The following is a 22,061-nucleotide window of genomic DNA, read 5'->3' as shown; positions in this document are numbered from 1 at the left end:
CAGTAATACATCCCTTTGGAACAACACTAGACTGGATTGCCAGATGTAGAAAGTTGGGCTCAGTTCTTTTTCAAGGTTATTCCAGAATCATTAAAACACTGATGACTGACACGGAAAGGGGAGCTGCCCAGACATTTTGCTTAGCCCTACAGAACCCGAAACACAGGGTCTTTGTTCTGAGGTACTTGCCCCTTGTACTTACCGAATGAGACTTACTCCCAAAATGTATAGATATGGTACCGCCCTTCCTAAATGTAAACCGCAAAAATGAAAATGGTGCACAGCCCAGCTGTAGGATCTAGCAGGGCAAATGCCCCTTTTCTCAGCCTTTGGGAATTGCAGGAATGCAATCCAGTTTTTGCCAGGAATAGGGAGAGAAAGAATTGCGCTGAAACACAAACACTGACTGAGGTGTTCGCTTGTATCTTTCACTTTGGAATAAGGGCTTGAAAGCATCTGAGGGACCACTCTTGGACAATCCTGCACCATTCTGTTTGAATGCCATGCCATCTTTCAAAGCGTTCCTAGCACAGACTAGGATTTGAGTGGTTTCCCTTCCTTGGGAAAAGAGTTTTTGTGTCTAAACTGCTGACGGCCTGAGATGCTTAGTCAGTTTTAACCTGTATTCCCCTTTTCTCCCAGCCTGGGTTTCCCCTGCAGTTTGCTCAGACCTCTCTTGTAGTTCCATATCACTTCCGTAACAGTGCCTTTGCAGTTCCCTAGCAGTTCCACTGCAGTTTCTCTCAGTTCCATAACAATTCCTCTGTAGGTCCATATCAGTCCCTCTGCTGTCCCTTTCAGTTCTCCTGTGGCACTCCTGCATCAGCCCTATAGTAACCCCTACAGTTCCTCAAAGCCCCACTGAAGCCTCCAGGCTTCTCTGCTGCCGCTTCCCCAGCAGGTTCTCCCCAGATGGGAGGCAGCCCCTTCACATCTCAGCGTCAGGGCAAATAAATATTTTCCTGCCAAGGCGAGATATCAAATAAGCAATGGAGGATCCAGTTTCCCCCCTGCAGGCACAGCTGTGCTGAATGTGTTTCTGGGACACCCGTCCTCCCTGCTTCGGGCCCCGGCCACTGGATGCACTACAAAGCATCTGAGCCTGTCCCGAAAAATCCTCCCGTCCCGCAGTGTAGGCTATCCCTGGCCTCACCTCTCGCAGACCCTCTCTGTGTTGACTGGCCATCTATTACAGGTCCAAACAAACTCATGCTGGACTGGTCCGATGAACCCACCTCAGGGACCGCAACACAATGGCTGTCCTCCTTTCCCTCTTAATCACTTAAGACATCTTTTCGACATCCAGGAGACAGGGGTGAATTTGAAATTCAATTGTGTCCTTCTTCCTCTTTGTATTCGGTGCCAGATGACAGTGTTTCTCCCCTCCATGATTTCTGCTGTGGTCACTGACTTAATTTGGTTCTGCTTATGTTTACAGCCAGAGCAGGAGAACGCAATGAAAGCAAACCACCACACCCACCACTAGCTGTACTCTTCATAGACAAAAGTTTGTGCTTGGGTAAAATACATCATAAGCATATACTAACAGGCAATAAATGTTCTTGTGTTGGAGATCCAGGAGTGCCTCTGCTTATTGTGCACTTTTGGGTGTGGAAGTGCTCTGCATTTCATCACATTCATATGATGTGCTGTGGTTGCTAGGGCCACTGCTTGGACACTTGGAAATGATAGCTGCGATTACAGGATGTCTGCCAGCTGTAGTTATGGTTTTATTGTCAGAGGGCTGTGAGTTGCGTTCAAGGAGGTCTAGAAATCATTCCCCAGTCCCCAATGCATCCACCCTCATTTATAGCAGTCTTATCTCAGCAGTCTAATCCCGTCTGGACTGGTACTAACTCAAAGTGTTGACCTGCCTTCTTACTCATAAATTATAAACCATACAAGGTGCAAATGGACCCTGTTTTCTCCCCCATGTATTCAGCAAGGGTGTCCAAAGACAACCTCATGAGGAGCCTACCATCAATGACTTATCAGTGCAATGTGGGGGCCGCAATGGCCAAGCTTGAGCAATTTGTGAAAGCTGATATTGAGGAACAAACCTCACACACAGGCATAGGCAAGAATTTAGAACTATCATTTCCTTTGAAATAATACATCATCATCCATCAGGCCCATACATGGTTTTCATTATCAGTCACATTTCAATTTCAAAGCAGACATTTGTCTTCTCTTCTGGTGTGTATCCAGCCAGTCATTCCTACCTGCTTCAGTGATTGATTATCAGGAAACACAAAGTTTTTCCTTTATGATCCTGTCTGAAATGTGCACATTAAGATGACTGAAAAGGTTTGCTAGTCACTCACTTTCACTCAGTGGGGAATTTCCTGATGTTTGACAACTGCCTTTCTCAATGGATTTTGTTTAGCACAATTGATTTTTCCTGCTTGAAGAATGCCGATACCGCAAACACCCAGTAACAGCTTTGTTTACCCTCGCTTATGTGCTTTCTTAGTACCTGCGATGTTCAAGGAAGTGAGGCATAAAAAACCCAACAACTCCACAGAACAAAGTACTTTTCCACACTGGCTTTCCAGTCTTCGTGCGTCACAGAAGATGCCCTACTTGTGCAACTGGACAAAGGACGTTTTCTTCAAAACGGCGAAAGGTGTGCAAAACATTGTGTCCCAGCAATTTACACTTCCGTAGTTCTTGCCATGCTAACCTCTAAATGCGTTTCTCTCAGTGACGCATGAAGAACAAATTATCTGCACCTCTCCCGAGGCCCAACTGACGTTTGTAGACCCACGGACTCCTGTTGATGTTTTAGCGTGGGGACGCGGTTTTCACCGCCGACCGTCGGGTCAAACGCGGCTCCTTGCCGTTCTTGCAGCGGGACGCGAGGAACAGCACAGCTGAACCCCGTGTCGAGCCGAACAGCAGGATGGAGCATTGCGGAGGCGGCCGTGCGAGTTTTACACGCAACATTGTGCAGATAAACAAACAATGAGTGGGGCTCTGCTATGTCAGCTGGGAGACTCACTGGGGCTGCCAAGCAACAGAGAACGGATCCCTTTATGAAAGATAAAACACAGAACGGTACTTGCTCCGTACGTTTATGTGTGAATATATATTTCTTGCCGCCTTCCTTACTGCCATCACGCTGTGTGGAAATATGCATGCAAAATCGATTAAAAACCATGGTTATGACAGCCCCTATGGCAATACACATGCATCAGGGAGATTAAAAGATAAGCTTTAGTGAACTTGGACAGATACTGCAGTTAAGCACTGTGATTCCAATGCAATGCACATGGCATGAGCTCTGTGCTGGCCAATATTTTTGCAATTTCAAAGCGCCAAAACAGCCTGGTCCTCTTGACCATCTGTTGTGGTCTGACCAGAAGAATGCCTTTTCAGCCCAAGAGCCAGACAGACTGCCAAACCACTACACAGGCCATCGCAATTAGCAACATGAGTTTTGCAAGCAAAGGCAAACAATGTCCGTGCTACTTGTGTGTGCCAAACAGTTAAGCCTGTGACATCTGCTATGAAATATAGCACCAATCTTCAATAGCATCAGTGTTTTTTTTTTCTCTTAGGACCAGCATACAGTGCACCGTAAAGTTTTAAATGTCAAGCACACACAAAAGGTACATTTCCCTCACCCTCAGCCATCAGTACTTTACTGATCTGTTCTCTTGGCATTGTTCTGTACATTCTTTATTTAACAATCAGCCAATCAGCAGCTGGACGGCTGTCTCTGCCATCATATATTTATCTTCACATCTTAGAGAGCCGGAATCCTTTGAAATTAAGTTAACTGATCTGGGCATGCCTGCTGAATCTTGCATAGCATGGTCTGTGTGCACTTTAAAGAGACAGATTTTGGGCACTGTCAGGGTATGAAAGCATGAAAGGTTCTTCTCAAGGCCACCAAAGGTCTCTCGCTGAGAAATTAAACCTAGGGAAATTGTTTGATTGGACGTGCCAAGTGTTCGTAGATTATCCATGTCCACTTGGTATGCTTAATAAGTCCAACTGACAGCCTTGATGTCAAGTAAATTAGTGAGGATATTTAAAAGAAAAGGTAAACTAGGCTGTTAATCAGGTTCCTGTGGATTGGTCACATGTAGTGTCACAGGGGCACAGTTTCTGGGACTTGAACAATAAAGATAAAATTCCACTTCACATGCGTGATGTTTGTATGGGAGTGGTAGTGAACAATCTGTTAATGGAGAGAGTGCAATTGGGACGTGTCTTTTAATGTCCCATGCTGGTGATGTGTATTATCTGCAAAAAACATGACTTCTTTCTCTCAAAGTTGAACATGAGCAATTTCTCACTCCCCAAGCTCTTGTCGCCTCGGTAACTTTCATTCCCACGTTGTTGCGCGGGAAACGCTGGCTTTGATCAAAACAGCGGAATCTCTGTGTAACCTACTTGGACTTGGTTTATTCGCAATATCCCCCTCATATTTTCCCCTATTGTCTCCAGAGTGGCCAAAAATAGCCCAGACACCACACATTAATGACATCAGCTTTGTTTTGACAATAAGAAGCTGCAAAGTCCTGCTTACTTTTTACTTCAGGAAAAAAAAAGGTTTCCAGGTGCTAATCTGGATTTACCAATGGGTTTTAAAGTGCTTTCACTTAACACATCAACATCGATTTAACACTGCACACATTCTGTAACATGATACATCCCTATTCATACGGCTCAATTCATATGGCTCTAAGTTTGGGGTATAAACACCTTGGCTGCACTACCACAGCAACCTGTCCTTCTCTGGTCATGGTGGCTGATGATGCACACTGTAGGATCTCTGGCATGTCGGAAGCAACAGCCCAATCACACGCAGCCACTGCAAGTTGCGGAATCCGGAACATTCCAAAGGTAGTAGGCGTGTAAAGATGGTGCCATAAAGCCCTAAAGCATATCTTGTCCCTTGTCCTAGCTACCTTGGTTTGCAGTAGTGCCCAGATCTGACAGACAACCGCACACGGCCCTCAAAATGGGACATTAAAGGACAAAAAAACGCACAGCAGAGCAACTATGGCCTGCTATAAGTTCACCACATGGTGGTAGGTCCCAAGAGTATCAGCACCAATGCCACAAGGGCCTGCTGGCCCATGCGCCGGTCTTACCTGAGAGAGGCTCCCTGGGTTTGACCTCCGGGACTTCCTCCACTTTTTCCTCCTCGGGGTCCTGTGACACTCGGTCCGTCACAGACTCCCTCTTCGGCTTGCCTCCTCGCACCATCTTGAGGAAGGACAGGCGGCGGCTGGAGTCGTCGCCGCCCTCGGATGCCAGGTCCCCATTGGGCAGGCTCTCCTTTCGCCGGCTCTCTTTGCAGCGGCCGGCGATTCTGCGTGCAGATAAAGAGCGGTCAGATCAGTCGGGCAAAGGTTATACAGTTACGTTGGTGGAAGTTCTGAAATTCTTGGCAATTTCTTTGCCGGATCATATGAACAGAGACCATTGACCTCACAGACACATTTGCATGAACAAATGACAAGCAATGAGGACCCACAGACCACGGAAGAATGCACTGTTTATTTTGTTGTACTGTTGCCACCAGGGCTACGTTACTTTCACTCACACCACAACAGGAGGTCATGAGGACCAAGAAGCTATGAGAGGCAAGAAGTGTGACCACAGCTTTAAAGCAGAACCCTTTTTCAAAGTTTTAGACCCAAGATTAGCGAAAAATGACTGGAGTCCAAATTCAATTTAAGTTAGCTGACCCTTAATTTCTGTATGGAGACACTACCTACCTTGAGGTCCATACTGACGAATGAAATTTCCTCAAACTAAACAATGCGTTTACGCAGCACCAATGTTTTCCAGGTATTTCGGAGGCGCCGCAGCCGTTGGCGGGCTCAGAGGAACAATGTGTCAGCTTTAAATAGCCTCATTAAGTCCAAGAGAGGGAGAGAACCCAACCAGGTTGCGCAAACAAAAAACCTTGCTATACAAAAACAGTTTGCTCTGTTTCCTGATTACAGTACACAACACACACTCCTTTCAGGAAAGAACCTGACATCTCTTTAAGTGCTATACGTTAACAGCTGACAAGCAGCCTGCACACCGGGGCCCAAATAGCTTTGTCATTTCTGTTTGTGGCTCACTATGGCAACTTCATATATCATATCAAGAAGTGAGAGCAAAAATGTTTTGGCTGAGATGGCCCCCTGGAACCTGAGAGAACCTATTCCTTCCTTCCCTTGTCCCTTCCTCCCCTTCCTTCCCACTCACCTGAGTAAGCTCCCCTCTGAGCTGCGCCGCCCCTTCTTCTTCTTCTGCATGGGGGAGGGCAGGCCGATGGAGCCTTTCGGGGACGGGGTTCCCTCCCCCTTGCTGCGGCCCGACATGCGGAGCCCCTTTCCCAGCTTTCCTAGGGTCTTGAGCGGTGAAACCCCGCGGATGCGGTCCAGCGTGCCCTTGAGCGAGCCGCCCTTCCCCGTCCCGCCGCGCCGCTCCTCGTTGGCCTCGTTCTCGTCCTCCTCGTCCTCGAAGGGGTTGCGGTCGCGTGGCGCGCCCCCCTCCAGGAGCGAGCTCTCGTTGCCCTCGCTCCACTCCTCCTCCCTGCCGCCGCCCCCCAGCTCGTCATCGAAGGGGTTCCGGTTCAGGCTCATCTTGTGTAGAATCAGCTCGCCCCCCCGCGGGGTCTCCAGCTCCCCGTTCACCTTGCCCCCTTTCAGCTTCCCCGGGAGGTTCTTAAGAACGGGCATTCTTCCGCTGAGGGGTGGAATTCTGCAGGGCACAGAGATTATCATGGGCATCCAGTCAATGGATTGTTTACAGCTTTTTAGACAAAATGTAGCACATCACTATGTATCTAATGTGATGTCCTTATATATAACATGTTGTGTTGGACACACACAACGTAACATTGACCAGACATTTCGCAATCAGATTAGCTCCCATGTTAGATACGGAACACAATTGCAGACATAACACTGGATTTGAATTTAGACAAAGATTAGGATTCAGTCTCCTCTCCAGGCCCAGCTCTTTCCTTTCAATGGGTAGATTCTAGAATGTCCCTAATTTTGTTTCTACAAAGGTTACACAGTTACATTGGTGGAAGTTCTAAAATTCTTGGCAATTTCTTTGCCGGATCATATGAACAGAGACCATTGACCTCACAGACACATTTGCACGAACAAATGACAAGCAATGAGGACCCACAGACCGCGGAAGAATGCACTGTTTATTTTGTTGTACTGTTGGTTGCAAAAATGTTAATACGCTGATAACAACAGCCGGACAAAAAGTGTTCACATATGTGGTTTAGAGGGGCTGGAAGCTTGAGAAGTAGTAGGTGAGATTCCTGGGTTTGATAAACAAGGCAAAAGGTATTAGCAAAAAAACTAGTTTTTCTCGTTTCAACCAGAGCTACGGAAATTATAGTGGTACACCTTTTCTGCTGTCAGGTCACTTTTCAAATTACTTAATTAGAGATCTCCTAAGAAATCAAGGAATTTATTAAGTTCTCATCAAGATACAGTTAGAGGTACTGGTATACATTAAAGGAGAATAGTTAAGTATTTGCAATGTTACAAATAGCAACTCTAGATGCCCTTTGTATGTCAGAAGCCTTCTTACTCGTGTAATCTATAAGAGAACGTAAACTGAAGAATTTTGGCAAGCGCACAGCACCTGTTCCTCACCTCGACTTAGTGTGATAGTGGCATCTTTACATAACAAACAAAGTGCCCGAAATAAAGCAATCCTTCTGTTTTGGAATATCACCTTGGCGATTGCCCAGATTACAGCGGGACATGGATGAGAACGGATGCCGGTTTTTACGAAAGGATCTCTCCTGTGGCTGGAATCAAGAGCCGGGCCCTCTTGTTTGAGATCTCCTCTTGGCTTGTTTATGAGCTCGGTGTTGTGTGCCCTTTGTCCCTCTTCAAGAAAACAAGTTTGTCATTTTCCACCGACTTCCTGCCACACGGAGAGCGCTCGGATATTTCGAGCTGGTGACAGCGCGACAGGGGACAGCGCTGAATCACTTCCTCCTCGTGTGTCTGTGTGTGTGTGTGCGTGTCCATCCGTTCGTGGGAGGGAGACATGGTCATTTTTGAATATTGACTTCAGATGCGCTGAAAGATTCATGGGTTGACCTGTGAGGGCGAGTTTCCAATTTACTGGTTCAAACCCTCATGAGGAAATGAAGTTCCTACTTTAACTTTCATTAAAGACCAGGTGTGGTTGGAAACCTTGCCGGTCAAGGACCCCAGACAAACATTCTGTTCACGACTGACCAAAAGTATAATTCAATGACGGATACAACATCTCTAACAGATTATCACATTATTAAATTGTTATCCGTTTCCTGTTTCTCATATCAGAAAATATACCAAACCCACTTAATCCTAACCGTAGACGTTTTAGTCATTTTTTTTGGTTGACAGGATTTTAATGCCAAATAATCAGCTTGATTTCATCACCCCGGTGAATTGCGTTGGTCCAGCGTATCCTAACGAGCACTATCATAGGACACATGCTTTAAATTCCTAAAGAGGGCCCATTGTTTCTCGGCTTCCTACGCGTTATTTTAATGACAATGTGTCTCGATGGTTTTTCCATACGCGCTCCTCAGCGTTCAAGACTTCCGTCTGGGTCCACCGGGCCTTCCCACGGAGACTTGAACCCGCCAGAGAGCTGGAGGGCCAGGCAACTCTGGGGCATTGTGGAGAGATAGTTTGGTGAGTCACCCAGGTGTCTGTGCTGGCACTGTCTACACCTCTGATTCAGTGTAATTTTCAGCCAGGACACACATCCGATGGAAAGTCTCAGCTTGGAAGAAAGGGAAATGATGCTTTTCATGACGCCAGTTTTTCAAGAGGGGGTCAAAGCTTAAATCAATAATCTGACTCACTGTGCTGGTAATTACGTACATCAGGGTGTTTTTAACCAGCTTCTTTAGCACACCTAGTGGCCAATGATGAGAAGGTGTCCTTTTAACAATTACAAAAATAAAAGGCAAATTAAGCAAAATATGATGATACTTATTTTTACATGGGTTGTGTGATAGGTCTCAACTAATATTTCCACATATACCTATCTTAGTTGTATATGTACATACAGGAACTACAACATTTAGTGCACAGACACTAGAAAGACACTTTTTTCCCTCATGTTCCTGCTATCTCTGCCTTTCTAAGTGGGATCCAGACAAAGGTTTTCACACACAAGAGTTACACTATTCTTGTCACACCACCACTACATCTGATGGCACAAAGTGTCCTCCAAACATGCTTTTAATCCAAAACCCACTCCTTATGCTTAAATTGCGTAATATGCAACAGCACAAATTCAAAAGGAACAGAACACCCTCTCATCCCACATAACTTGTCAGGAAGCAAGTACAGACAGCACTGTGACTACGAGGAAACGAGAACTGATATTCAGGAAGGATTTGAATCATCACAATTCAACTGGAGCATCAAACTCGAAACTTTGCAAAAGTGCAACTCATTCAATTATTTTCAGTAGGGTCATAACGCCCTATGCCAGAGAGTGTTTACAATACAAAGCATGGGAGTGGTACCATGCACAAGAGCACTGTGGGAAGGAAGGAGTGGCTGCTCAGCCCACTGGTCATCCATGCATCTATTACCCCCCCACCCCCCAACCCTCTTCACTGTTCTCAGAAATTTCATCTGAATATAAACTATAAAGTTCCATTACACTAGCTAATTGGGGCGATAAGAATTGCCAAGGGCTACTTCCTCAGTTTCCTAATTTTTGTCCAAGTAGAGGACAAAGGCGCAAGCCCTTCGGTCAGACTCTTTCTCACTCAGAGACAGAGATCATTGTAACCTCTTTATTTGTTTATACCATTTGAAACAAAACAGCTGGACAAAATGGCTGGATGACAGTTACACAAAAAAGGACACAGTGAAACGACTGAGTTATCCAGAAACCCAGCACAACAGAACAGGAACACAATTCAATGATAATGCAGCAGCTCGCTCTATCAGCCTTCCACCCAGGGCCTCAGCAAAAGCCCTGCCATGCGTTCTGCTGCACCATATTGGATTCCTTGTTGAAGAAAATCGGCATATTATTTAGCACATTCCATCACTTTATCTAGGCCAGCTTAGAAATAAGAGACGGCTTGGAATTATATTGTTTCCTTTTTCAGATCCAGAAATCATAGAATAAACTTTACTTTTTGAAAATGAAGCAAAACAGATCAGACAGCTTTTGCTCAGCGACGCCAAACCCAAGGACTGTTTAGGATAAAGAAAACAACTGTGTCTCCAGTATATTCCTGCCAAGAGGCCAGTGCCCACTTTCTTCCAGTGGTGCCTTACACAAGGGCACAGGAAGGGAACCCTGGCCCTCAGGGGCTGGGATTGTTCAGGATTTCTGAGGTATATTTTACTAAGAAGCTAATAAAGAGCTAGAATCAAAGGTGACTTGAGTACTGATACTGTAAAATTAAATAATTCTCCACTCAGGAAGAGAAAACATGGAGCATAGAAAAAAAACCCATAAGACCTTGTTGCTTTTCACGGTTCTGGGGTCATCCATTCTAGTCTTTTGGGCCTGCACTGGGCCTGGATCTTATTCCAAAACTAGGTCTTAACAAGAATGAAACGTGATCGAGCACCTCTTCTGTGGTAAGCCCAGTCAGCTGCATATCTGAAGGTGCAATGTATTCCAGGGTTTCTATGAATTCCAGACCGCTGCAGCCCTGCATTTCACCATTCTTAAGAGTGGGCAGATCTCTGCCCAGTCGGAGGCCATCTTGTTTCCAGGAAAGAGGGTCACAGGGGGGAGGGAAGGCACAGCGTTTCAGAGAGGCCAGTCTTCGAGATGCACCAGATAGGCGACTCTGCTCCGGCCTGCGCTCTGGCAGGCTGCCATTTGCCGTGTCCATTAAGACATGGCTTGCATAAGCCCCAGGAATGTTGGAAGGGCCCCAAGGAACCCCGTGTGACTTTCCTTCAGGGAGGACGCGGCCCTCGCACACCCTAAGTCAAACACTGAGGGTCAAGAACAACAACAGTGCATGTACAGTACCCTGCAAACTGTACATCTGAAAGCCACCGTGAAGCCTCGTGTTAAGACGTATGGGGAAATGACACATGGCTAATTGTGACAGACTGATGATGTCACAACGTCTCACAGGGTTTGTTGCGTCAGACATCTACCTTGGCTTTCATAGGCAGACAAGAGGGTATTCTTAAAAAAACCCTTCAATGATACAGCATTTAAGGCCTTGGCGTATAACAGCTGAGGCATTCCTGGTTTCAAAAACTTTTTACTACACTTGTTAATCATTCTAAATAAGATAAAGCAAACGCAGAGAGGTCATAGGAATAAGTGACTTTGCCGTCCTTCGTGCATCAAATGGAATGCACATACAGAAATTTTATATAAATTGCTGGGTATGAAAAATGTCATTGCTGATCTAAGCCGCGTTCATTGAAATAACAAAAATAACAAGTCAAACGGTGCTGCTGTGTCAACACACAACTTGTCTGAAAGGTAGAACAGGTAAAACAGATACTGCGCGGCCACCTTCCTTGACATTGGAGTTTGCCCTGCCATAAAATGCGCTACAATTAGTTTTCCATGACACATTATTTTTTTCAAGCTTATTGGGGCAGTAAATCGTTAACAGCTCCCCCAGCGACTAACATCTAACTGTTCCTTTTGTTGGCTGATTTATGAAAAGGAGAAGTGAACTTAAATGTTATTTTCTTTTGCAGAAAAAAATGTCTAAGTCAGCTAGTTTAGAACTGAATTCCCATGGGCCCGAGAAAATAAGACATGATCTTTCTGCAGAGAGCAGAGAAAGAAAGCTGATTAATACATGTGGTTGTCAGAAAGGTCATTATTGCTGATCTCCGAGTCTCTGTTGTGTAATTCAACCAGTTGCACAGTTTGCAATAAATTGGGGATACATCTTAACTGAATAATTTCAAACCTTCTGCCAAAAAAAAAAACAATTCAAGACATTACATAATTATCTAAAAAAATTTTTTACAAGGAAAGGATATATAATAGCATTGCCACATGCCAACAGCCCCATACCACCACCCCCACATGGCTTGATTCTACAAAGTCATATATATGAAGAATAAAGAAACGAACTGAAATGTTTGCCATCTGGTCTTTCAGATTTAATGACACAATGTAAAAATGTGAAAATTACTTCTTCTTGTTGTCAAAATCGTTTGTCATGACAGAGGCTAATCATTCCCAGGTACTCATTCATTTTATTTTGAAAATTATAGTCTACAAGGTAAATTTGGTCAATGTGTGAATTAATTGCATAAAACATTGCTCGATCTAATAACAGTAATAACTACAATGTTATGTAATCGTGTTTTGTACCTGAACTTACTTGTCCTTACAATGAAAATGAATATTTTCTTATATATAGGGCGAGCGAATCCTAAAAACACTATTTCTTAAAGAATAAAAAAATAATTTTGCCATGGGTTTAGACCACGCGGAAATCAACATTTGAATTTTCTTTGCAGCATGCATTCACTTGTATCTCACCGGCTATGGATAATTTCTCAGAAGAGGAAGACTGGAGAGTTTTATTTATGTACTCACTGAGTTCATGGTTGGTGGTTGTCTCTGAAGGCAAAGGAAAGAGAAAGAGAAGCGAAAGAGCTGAGGATCCGGGGATCTGGGACGCACTGAGAGCGCAACTCCTGCCTTCGCGCTGACACCGCCGTGTCTCATGCTGAAGGGCAAAGCTTTTCACTTTTACTTCAACGGACGGGGGGAGTCCCCGCGCGCGCTCCATTCCAGACGCACACGCCGCGTTTCACGCACAACACCCGCAAAAAAATGCGCGTTTAAATTACGGTGAAGCCCGCAGCGGTTTTGAGCTCATAAGTGGTCTGAATGCTGACATTTAACGCATGCACTAGATAGCTTGGTACCTGCTACCTGTTCGACCTTCATTTTATTTGCTTGTCGATACTGAATTGCGACAAAGGTTTTCCTGCATTTTTCAGCGTGTACGTGTTTTTAAATGGTTTTCAACTGTGTTATTAAAAAAATAATAATAAAGTTTAGGTGTCATGCTTTACTGTTTCCTCGTACCTCGACGGGATTTCCCGTGTTGTATGGGGATAGTGTCACAGATATAGTCCCTAAGTTTAACGCTGTCGTTAGTACCTGCCCCACAGTGCTACCTGCGCCTACTGCTAGTTACAAGAAAGTACCTGATTTACCTGAAATGTATACGAGAAGGAACATCTGTTGATTTCCTAAATGTATTCATTATTTGTAAATACCCATTGCTTTTTAAAGTAATGTTACATGTATAATGTTAGATTTACATTTGGGATGGAACAGGATTTAAGATTTTAGGGGAAGGCTGAAATACTGACAAAACTAGCTGAGCTGATTCCAGTTGAAACCGTTCAAAATATTGACAAAAAGTAATTAATATTTTGAAACGCATTCAGCAGCCTAGCAGATTATGGAGTTCTACATATATACAGCCTGACAACCTGCTCACATGTTCCAAATAAATTGGACATGTGAATAATTGCCTAGGGCTTTGGAATGTCCATACTCCACAGTTTACAAATAGATGGAAATTTTTATTATGAGGTAAGCAGTTGGGTCATGGGGGTGAAAACCTCTGGCTTTTGTAGCAGTGATGTCTTCATCAACATGTCTCTGTTGGATAAGTGGCCAAAACCCTCCCTCTGCATAAACATGTCTCGCTGCATCTTCAGAGTCTTATATATACCACCACACTCTCCAAACTCTCTCTACGAATACAAATCAGGTTGAAATACTTAAGCACTGACTTAAAGACATTGCATATGTTGCTGTGTTTTACACTCAAATACATTTCTGTTGCTGCTCACCAGCCCCTTGCACCAAATGTCATTGACAGTTGCATGTATTGCAATACTAATAGACAGAGTTTCATGCTTTTCTAATTTGTTCAGTCTTGAAAAAGCATGGGTTGAACTAGAATCATGAGCAAAAATATGCACCTGCGTGTGAATTGGACAGTGAGTGGATGTTTTTGTGCACATTTTATTTTTTCCACAAATCATTATCAGAAACATATCAGGGCTTCCATTCTTCATCTATAACTGCGAGAGTATGCTCAGCAGCATGCACTACTTTAACACTGCACTCTTCAGGAGCGATATAGATGTGGCCATAAAGATAATATGGATATTGCACAATGGTAAAACAGTCAAGTATGATAAACACGGTTTCTTTCCATTGTTTCACTTGGGTGTAGCTACTTAATAAGTTCGCCCTGCCCCGGTGGTCTTTACCGCTCATGTATTAATACGGTGATTGCCCTCTCACCCTCACCTTCTGCCTCGTGCAGCACTCATTAGCCTTTGACTTCGCGATTCAAACCGTTGCTCTCACTTCGCCGCCACTCTTCCTATTTCCTTTTAACGACGCAAGGGCCCGGACACGTGTGGAAAGGAAGTCAGTCGAACGCGTATCGATTCCTCCGCAAACACAATAGACCCCCTGCTTTAGTGCGTCACTTCGGAGATTGCTTAAAAATCCTTTCAAGGAGCTCAAGATGGAGGGGTTTTCAAAGCACATAAACTGAGGAGTGTGCTGAGGCTCTTGACAATTCTGGCAACCAGTAAGAACATGAAGAAATCTGTTTGTCCCTGTGGTCAGGCCTTTGGAAAACAGTTGAAAAAAAAGAGAAAAGCTCAGCCACTGATGTATAAACAAAAGAGCAGGCGCAAGTGTCTGTCCTTTCCTCTCGGCTAGGCCCGGAATGCTGTCGCAAAACATTCCAGTCAGCAGTAAAGGACTCACGGAGGTCACCAAAGCAAGACAGAGGCCCTGCAAAGGTCTGTCTGCAAACAGAGACAGCAACAAACACATAAGACAATTTTTTTCTTTCATTCATTTTGTAGATTGATAATCTCCTTCATCTCAGCTGTTTGGCATTCTTTATTTCGCAAGACCTCTTTGTCCGTGTGAGAATGTATTAGTTTGAAAGCACACGTCAGCTCGAATGTGTTGCCAGTCTGGTTTTAAAATTGAAAGGACAGACTTTGAATCGAGACCCTTTCAGCTTGTTTGGAAGTGTGATGCAAAGTTATATGGGAATGTCAGGGAGGAAGGAATTTGTTGATACAGACATAATCCCCTACTGAAACATAATATACGTTAATCTGTTGACATATTGTGTGTAAAGGAAGAGATTATTTTTATTCATTTAATTTTAAAAATAAAAAAATGTTTATATAAGTGAAAATGTGCAAAATGTGCACATTTTATAATACGTCATTCAATGTAGACTTGCATATGTCAGGCATACAATTACACAGTAATAACAATGTACTATATTTTTACTTAAGTTTATCTGTGTCAATATTTAATAAAGGATAAAACACTATACCTTTATGTTAAGAGCTACAAAACACAATGAAACAAACATAAAGCTGAATATTAAATAGCCACTACAATTACCACATTAGTTGTGTTTTTACTGAATGATAAAAAAAAATCCTTTGGTGAAATTTGTTCTCGTGATAACAAGTGATTACTTACATTATTTGAAACATTGACATAATGGGTGATGTATAAAATGGGACAAGGGGTTGTTCACCTAGGTAATTTGATCTCCTGGCTCACTTAAATCCAAGGACTTAGAAAGAGAAAGAGAGCTTTACTTATTAACCTGACTCTCTCAGTCACTCACTGAACAGGACCTATGCATTTTTCACTTTTTATGCAAGGTAGACTGGTTTGCATGTGGTCTGTCATGAGTGTGATGTGCCCAACATAGCCCAATTTATCTATATTATATCTTTACAGGTAACTGAGTGCCCGGAATGTGTGTGTACAAATTAGATTGGCTTTGGAAATGATCGGTCATGGGATTGGTAGGCACTACAAGAAGCCAGCAAAGACTGGATAGTATGTGCTAGATTTTCGATCTGGAATTGAGGTCTTTGGCTGTTGTGGTTGTCCTTGGGATAGAGAAAAGTGGAGACCCTTCCCATTCCCTATTACACACAGGCCAAATAATCACTTTCAGATATACAACTGCCAATATATTTGTGGAAATAATGTGAGGACACCACTGTCTCATTCCTGTTGATTGTCAGGGGGCAGAGAGGTACAGGAAACGAGGCAACTGGCTCCACATCCAACGGCAGTACTGAAAAAAAGAGCAGCTATTTTACTGTATGCCTTGGCTTCTATATAAAGGAACAGCAATTTGAGGGTATTTGTGGGTTGGGAACAGGAAATAACACTCCATAACACTCGCCTCTTCATTGTTATCTGGGCACTAGCTGGTGTCTTGTCCATCCTTTTCCCTACACTGTCACTGAAGTTCATTTTGGCGTCATTGCGAAAATTTTACAATGGCCCGAGGAACAGAGATTATGCACGCTTGTTTCTTTTCAGTTAAACTAACATGGCAAACTCAAACCCATTATACATTACATTATTTCACCATCTCAAATTACGTTCACAAGTATTAAAAGGAAGTGAATCGGATATTTTCGCTTTCTGAAGGAAAACTCAGGAACGCTGTGCATACTTGTAGGATAATATGTGTATGTTATTTCACTGACAAGGACAGGCTCCCCCATTCAATTGTAAATCAAGAGGAAATAATGTTTCCCTTCAAGTTGAAGACATTTCTGATACACACCGAAGAGGAAGCAGCCAGAGAACAAGGAAGGGAACGTGGTTTTCAAACATCATGAACCACATTGTTTTCTGGTTTTTGGTTGACGTCTTTAGTTTGAAGGGACCCTCTGTTTTTTATCGTTATTTCATCTCCTGTCAACAAGGAGTCATTGGCATCCCACTATAAACACCATTTTTCTCCCAATACCCTCTCCCACACATAATAAGAACTGAGACATGGGTGAGCGATATTTCGCTTCAAGAGTGCCAGCTCGGAAATAGGGCGGAATACAGCTCTGAGTTCCACTCAACACAAGGTTTTCAGCTGCACCCTCTGGTTTTTTCCAAGCCATCTAGAACCCACAGACCACAAACCACACAGTGTAAGAGGTGGCTTTGCTGAGAATGACCGCCAAACCACTCATGGTTGGAGACCAGTTTTGCACCTTCTTCCACTGCACCGACTTCCCAAACAATGGCTCCAGTGCCCTGTTGGTCACTATATTTAACAAGACAAATTGTTGCACAACATCTGGAAACACTTGAATTTCACTCTGATCCCTGCATCATATTCACGTCTGTTCATTAAAATGCCCACAACAATTTTTTTTTTTTCTTGCTGCCCTCAGTAAGTATAGCTGAGGTGCAAGTTGAAACATGATGTAAGTATGAGATATATAATACTGCACACTTAGCAATAGCCCAAATTATAGTTTTGCCTTAATGCATTCCCAAATAAAATCTTGTCTTTTAGATAACAATGAGCGCTGCTCCGTTTCTACTTCTCCTCCAGCCCTGATTGGCTGTTCATGATGCAGGTAGGGCTCTACAAGTGTCGACACGCCTGAGATGAGAGCGCCGTCCCTATCTGGTGCCGCGGTTACGCAACACCTTGATGGGGGGCCGGGCCTGCAGCCACGAGAGGGGTCACCGGAGGGCGCTGTCAACACCGGCCTGCCTGCATCCTGTACCCGCTGCACGATTTAGGGCCACAGGACGTACCCCCGGAACACCGCCATTGCCCCCCTGCCGATTGAAGAGCTGCTATAGTCCACTATTAAGCACCCTCCGCACTTCCGCCAGGCCTCGTTAATCTGTCTCTGTCTCTCCCACCTGCTGTGATGATGGTGTGTTTTGGCAGGGGGGACGCTCAGGATGACTTGATTTGTGCTCTGGCGGGCTGCGGTAGCATCATCCCGGCTCTGTGTGTGAACGTGGGAACTGCGTCGGGGAAGAGGCAAACGCTGCCGGTGGTTTCCTGGACCTTGACCACGACTGGGCTTGGACTGCTGTAGGTACTGGTACACCTCAATGGGAGGAAATGCTCTGTAACACGGTTCAGTCAAAGCCCGGGCAGAAAAAGAGGGTCCCGATTTAGTCCACTAACTTTTCATGCTTCTTATATGATTTAGCCATAGAAGTGAGCAGTTCACTCTACCCTGCTCTCTAATTTCTTGCTCTCTTCTTTTTCAGCCTTAACCAAACCCTTTAGCCTCTGTGAACATGTTATCAGCTGCCAATCCTGAGATGTCCTGAATAGGGAACTCAGAAAATAAGACATAAGCTTTTAGTTTACTGTTATCTATCCTACGCATCATAAAATTATGATCCAACAGCAACTGCCTTGCTGCAGTTTGGACAAAAACTGTAGAGCTTAGGCTAGATAGCTGTATTTATGTCTGATAAAAACTCAGAGAGAATCTCCAAACCACTACTGCTTCACTAAATATCCAGCTGTGTAAATGTGTAACGTGCAAAATGTAAGCATTGCAAGCACGCATGGAAAAGACTGCCTGCTTAGTAAATAGGTAACAAAATAGCACCAAGAAAGCCCTTGCAGCAAATTCATTTACTGAGTGGTGAAACCGAGGTCCCAAAAGATAAGCTGCTCTCGCCTAACAAGTTCAGCCGGCTATGGGTGGCTGCGTTTACGGTAGTGTGAAGTACCGACATCGCCTGGCAGAACTTCTTCATCTCATGACGCTGTCTTGTTGTGTATGCCCCCAGCTGACACCATATTTATTTGTTGTTTGTTTGAATGAACGGTAGGATGATGGTACTGTGTCAGAGCAGACCAACTACAAACTCCTCCTCCGCAGTGGAGTTAGGACATTGGAATGTTTTCTGTCAGTTTAAGTTTAAGTTTTTAAAATGCTGCATATTAAGCAGATGTTTCATGAATATTATGGCATTAACAACTGCATGGTTTGTTTGCCTGTTTTTACAAATATATATCCTCTATGTTGCTTATTGTTGTTTACAAAGAGCTAACCATGAGCAATGAGACTGACTGCTTTGGGGTGGAGTTTCCCTGTAAGCTGATAGCAATCAGTGAATCATGAAAGTAGTTATGAATAATGACTGACCTGCCTGCAGGCGACCAGCGTGCGGATCTCACGCTGCTCGAGCGCGGCGTTTAAGGGAACATTTGCTCAAGAACGAGTGCTGTTCCCCGAAACACAGGGGTGGGTGCTAAAGCTGAAGCGGTGCGAGAGGAGGTGCTGCGCGGGCCGTTCACGTGAAAGGCAGGACACAAACAGAGGAAATGCACACAACGCTGCCGTCAGGAGGTCTGCTGCATCAAGTCCCACGCCGCCGCTCGTTAAGGGGCCGCTGGGACGCAGGTAAAAGACAGCTAGTCCCAGGGGGCCAGTCTTGCCGAAGATACCCAATGCAGCGCTGTAGAGACGGTCTCCCTTAGGTGTTCAGCGTGGCTTTCTGTTGCTTAGCAGCTGCTGGATGGTTGCTCAGCAGTACAGCTGGTGGATGTTTGGGACAACAGGGTCTGTTGTAATGTAATTCTGTTGTCTCATATCCAGTAATCCATCAGATCCCAGACCCTCTGACCTTATGGCACAGGTATTCTGGAGTTACACGTATTCAAAAACCACTGAACAGTAAACTGCGAAAAAGCTGTATAGTCAGGTTGTTTCTTTCTATTGTTTCTGTCCTTTGTGTCATGAAATCTGAATTGTCATTGAGTACTGGTCATACGAATTAAGGATTGATTTCCAGGGTTAAATTAATTTTCCAAGACCAGTTGTGCATCGGCTCAAGTATACTGTCCATCAGTCTGTGAGAGAGATCAGGAACAGAGGTAGCACACATATTTTATAGATAATAATCACTATAATAGCGTAAGAAGAGTGGGAACTGAGCCAAGTCCCATAGTGGACTTTCTATAAGACCTGACAAAACCTTGCTGTCAGATTAAACTGACACTGCAACAAGACAACAACACTCACACTCTTCCAGAAAACAAGGCAGTGTGTCCCAGTGTATGCAAGCTATCTCAGTCAGGAGAATGAAACCGAGAATAAACAGCAGGAACATCTTTCTGTCCACTAACCCCCCATAACCCCCCCCCCCCCTCCCTCCATGAGGCTTCTTCTTACCTTGAGTGCTGTGAAGGGGTCCTTTACCTCTCAGTGTTGTGGCATCCCTGTGCCGCGTGTGTGTTTCGGTCTGTGTGTTTGTGGCGTGTCCGTGTGTGTGTGAGGGAAAGAGAGAGAGAGAGAGAGTGCGTCTTCACTGGACTCTGGGGCTGCGCTGTTTCCTGGCAGGGCTGTTTTGTAGCCTTAGACGATGCTTTTTCCAGAGGAAGCGGGCCATCCCCTTTCCTCCCTCTCGCAGGCCTCAGCCGGAGTTGGGGAAGGGGGGGTGGGGTCTAATTATACTAATTGCCGGGGGGCCATTCTTGTTGTGCTTTTATTTATTTGTTTATTTGTTTCGTGAATAATGGCTTACATCACCTTCCTGCCGTCCACCGCCCAAAACAGCGCGGCCTCCCTGCGGAGCCTGGCCAGGGTGAACGGGGGCAGAGATGGGTTTGTTTGGAATTTTTTCTCCTGATACCTTTTGTCTGTGTGTTTGTTGACGCTTCCCCGCGGCGTTTCTGCAGGTAGTGGCCCGCTGCGACGGCTGAGATGTCACTGGACGGGACGGGGCCGCTCTTCCCAGGAGGAAGGGAATCAAAGACAGTAAAAGTCTGGGGCACCCTCGCATGTGACATCACGCTGTCCGGACACTGTCACGTGGCTTTAATTCCTCTCCCCCCTTGCACACGCTGAGCCAGCTCTAGGCCCTGGAGGCGCATTCTAGCCTCAGGGGTTGGGATGGTGTCGCAATCGTGAGCAAGAGGCAACATGCATGCAATCAATTCCAGCTTCACCTTGGATAAAGGCATTGACAAAGTATGTAAATGATATTTGAGAGGGAAGCAGTGGCAAATTAGGAGTGCCCACACTGCTGCTGTAGTTAGGCGCCCCTCATTAGACTGGTGCTCCATGCAAAAAGCTGGTTTGAGCCTGTTCCCTGGCCTCAGTCATAGGCCAAAGATTCTATATAATTATGAGATGCTAAACCTAAGTATTTTTTTGAAAGGAAACAAAGGCACGAATATTAAGTGCTCATGAACAATATCATCTGAAAAAAATCGGCAATCATATATTTGCAGATGCAGTTTTTATGGTGTAATTTTTTCCTGCCACCAAAAGTGCAAATGTCAAAATTCCATAAAATGGAAATTCCCTAAGGCGAAACTTCATAATTCTTCAGCAGGATTAAATGACATTCAGAACTTTGCCAAATCACAAAGAATCAGAGTGTGTTGATTTCCAGATGATTACAATCTCTGGTAAACCCCCCTGCCAACCGGCTGTCCTCAGAGTAGACAAACAAATAAAACAACAGCTTTTTCATTTAGGAGGGTATGCAGCTGTCAAACTGCCTATGAACATGAAGACTTCTATAGCAAACATAACACCTATTGCAAGTCCATCCAGTCTTTTCTAGCTGTTTGACCCTGTCATGCCTTTGACTGTTGCTTTAAATGGGTCGAACTATGATAATAATCACAGCTGTATGCTAGTGCTAGGAACTCCATATACTCAGGCATGAGTGAGTCTTTGTGAACCAGCCTAAATGTCAGTCTAAATTCTAAGTGTTACACTTTTGTTCTGCACAAAATAGGCCTGCTCTAACTTCAGGCTAACGGTAACTTTCAGATAGACCAGCAACAATAATTATTAATTTCATTTGTGTGTGAACCAACCCATGCTGTCTCCCCAGCTGATGTAAACCACACTCTCACTTTATAACAGTCCAATAATACCATTGCTGTGTCAGCTCTGACACTCCTGCAGGGTAACATTATTTACGCCCCAAGCAGGCACAGAGTGTATTTACACAACAGTGCTGTTTAGGGGAAAACTTGAAATTATTTTTGTTTTTGGCTGTGCAAATCTGATGACCTGATACAAACCAACAGTGACGTCTTTCTGCGTGTTCAAAAACACATTTCTATCAGACAGGCTTTATATAGTAACGTCAATGTCTTTGGCAAGTAGTGTGTTTCCAAGCTGGTGAAGACAGGAAGTGGTTTTAGTTTATTCTTGATTGTCCTCTTCTGCCATCTAGAGGCTGATGCTGGTACCCAAGCATCCCCCTAATGCACAGGCAGTTAA

The 22,061-nt window shown here is 44.4% G+C and overlaps 1 protein-coding gene across 2 annotated transcripts in view; it reads right to left on the bottom strand.

The window, feature by feature from the left end:
• exoc3l2b (exocyst complex component 3-like 2b) overlaps window positions 1-20,142 on the bottom strand; it is a 35,025-nt gene extending 14,883 nt beyond the window's left edge. The window contains exons 1-3 of one of the 2 annotated variants that reach the window (XM_036537573.1): window positions 19,992-20,142; window positions 6,217-6,714; window positions 5,106-5,326 (exon numbers count right to left, since the gene is read on the bottom strand). In XM_036537573.1, coding sequence (XP_036393466.1) covers window positions 5,106-5,326; window positions 6,217-6,692 — 697 coding nt within the window. In that variant the 5' untranslated portion in view covers window positions 6,693-6,714; window positions 19,992-20,142. Of the gene's footprint in view, window positions 1-5,105; window positions 5,327-6,216; window positions 6,715-12,549; window positions 12,704-19,991 lie in introns of those variants that run through there. The other variant, XM_036537572.1, reaches the window with a different exon arrangement.
• Window positions 20,143-22,061: the final 1,919 nt, after the last annotated feature.

The sequence above is a fragment of the Megalops cyprinoides genome, chromosome 9 (assembly GCF_013368585.1).
Source record: "Megalops cyprinoides isolate fMegCyp1 chromosome 9, fMegCyp1.pri, whole genome shotgun sequence".
NCBI lineage: Eukaryota > Metazoa > Chordata > Actinopteri > Elopiformes > Megalopidae > Megalops > Megalops cyprinoides.
This window is presented reverse-complemented; position numbering and strand designations above follow the sequence as displayed.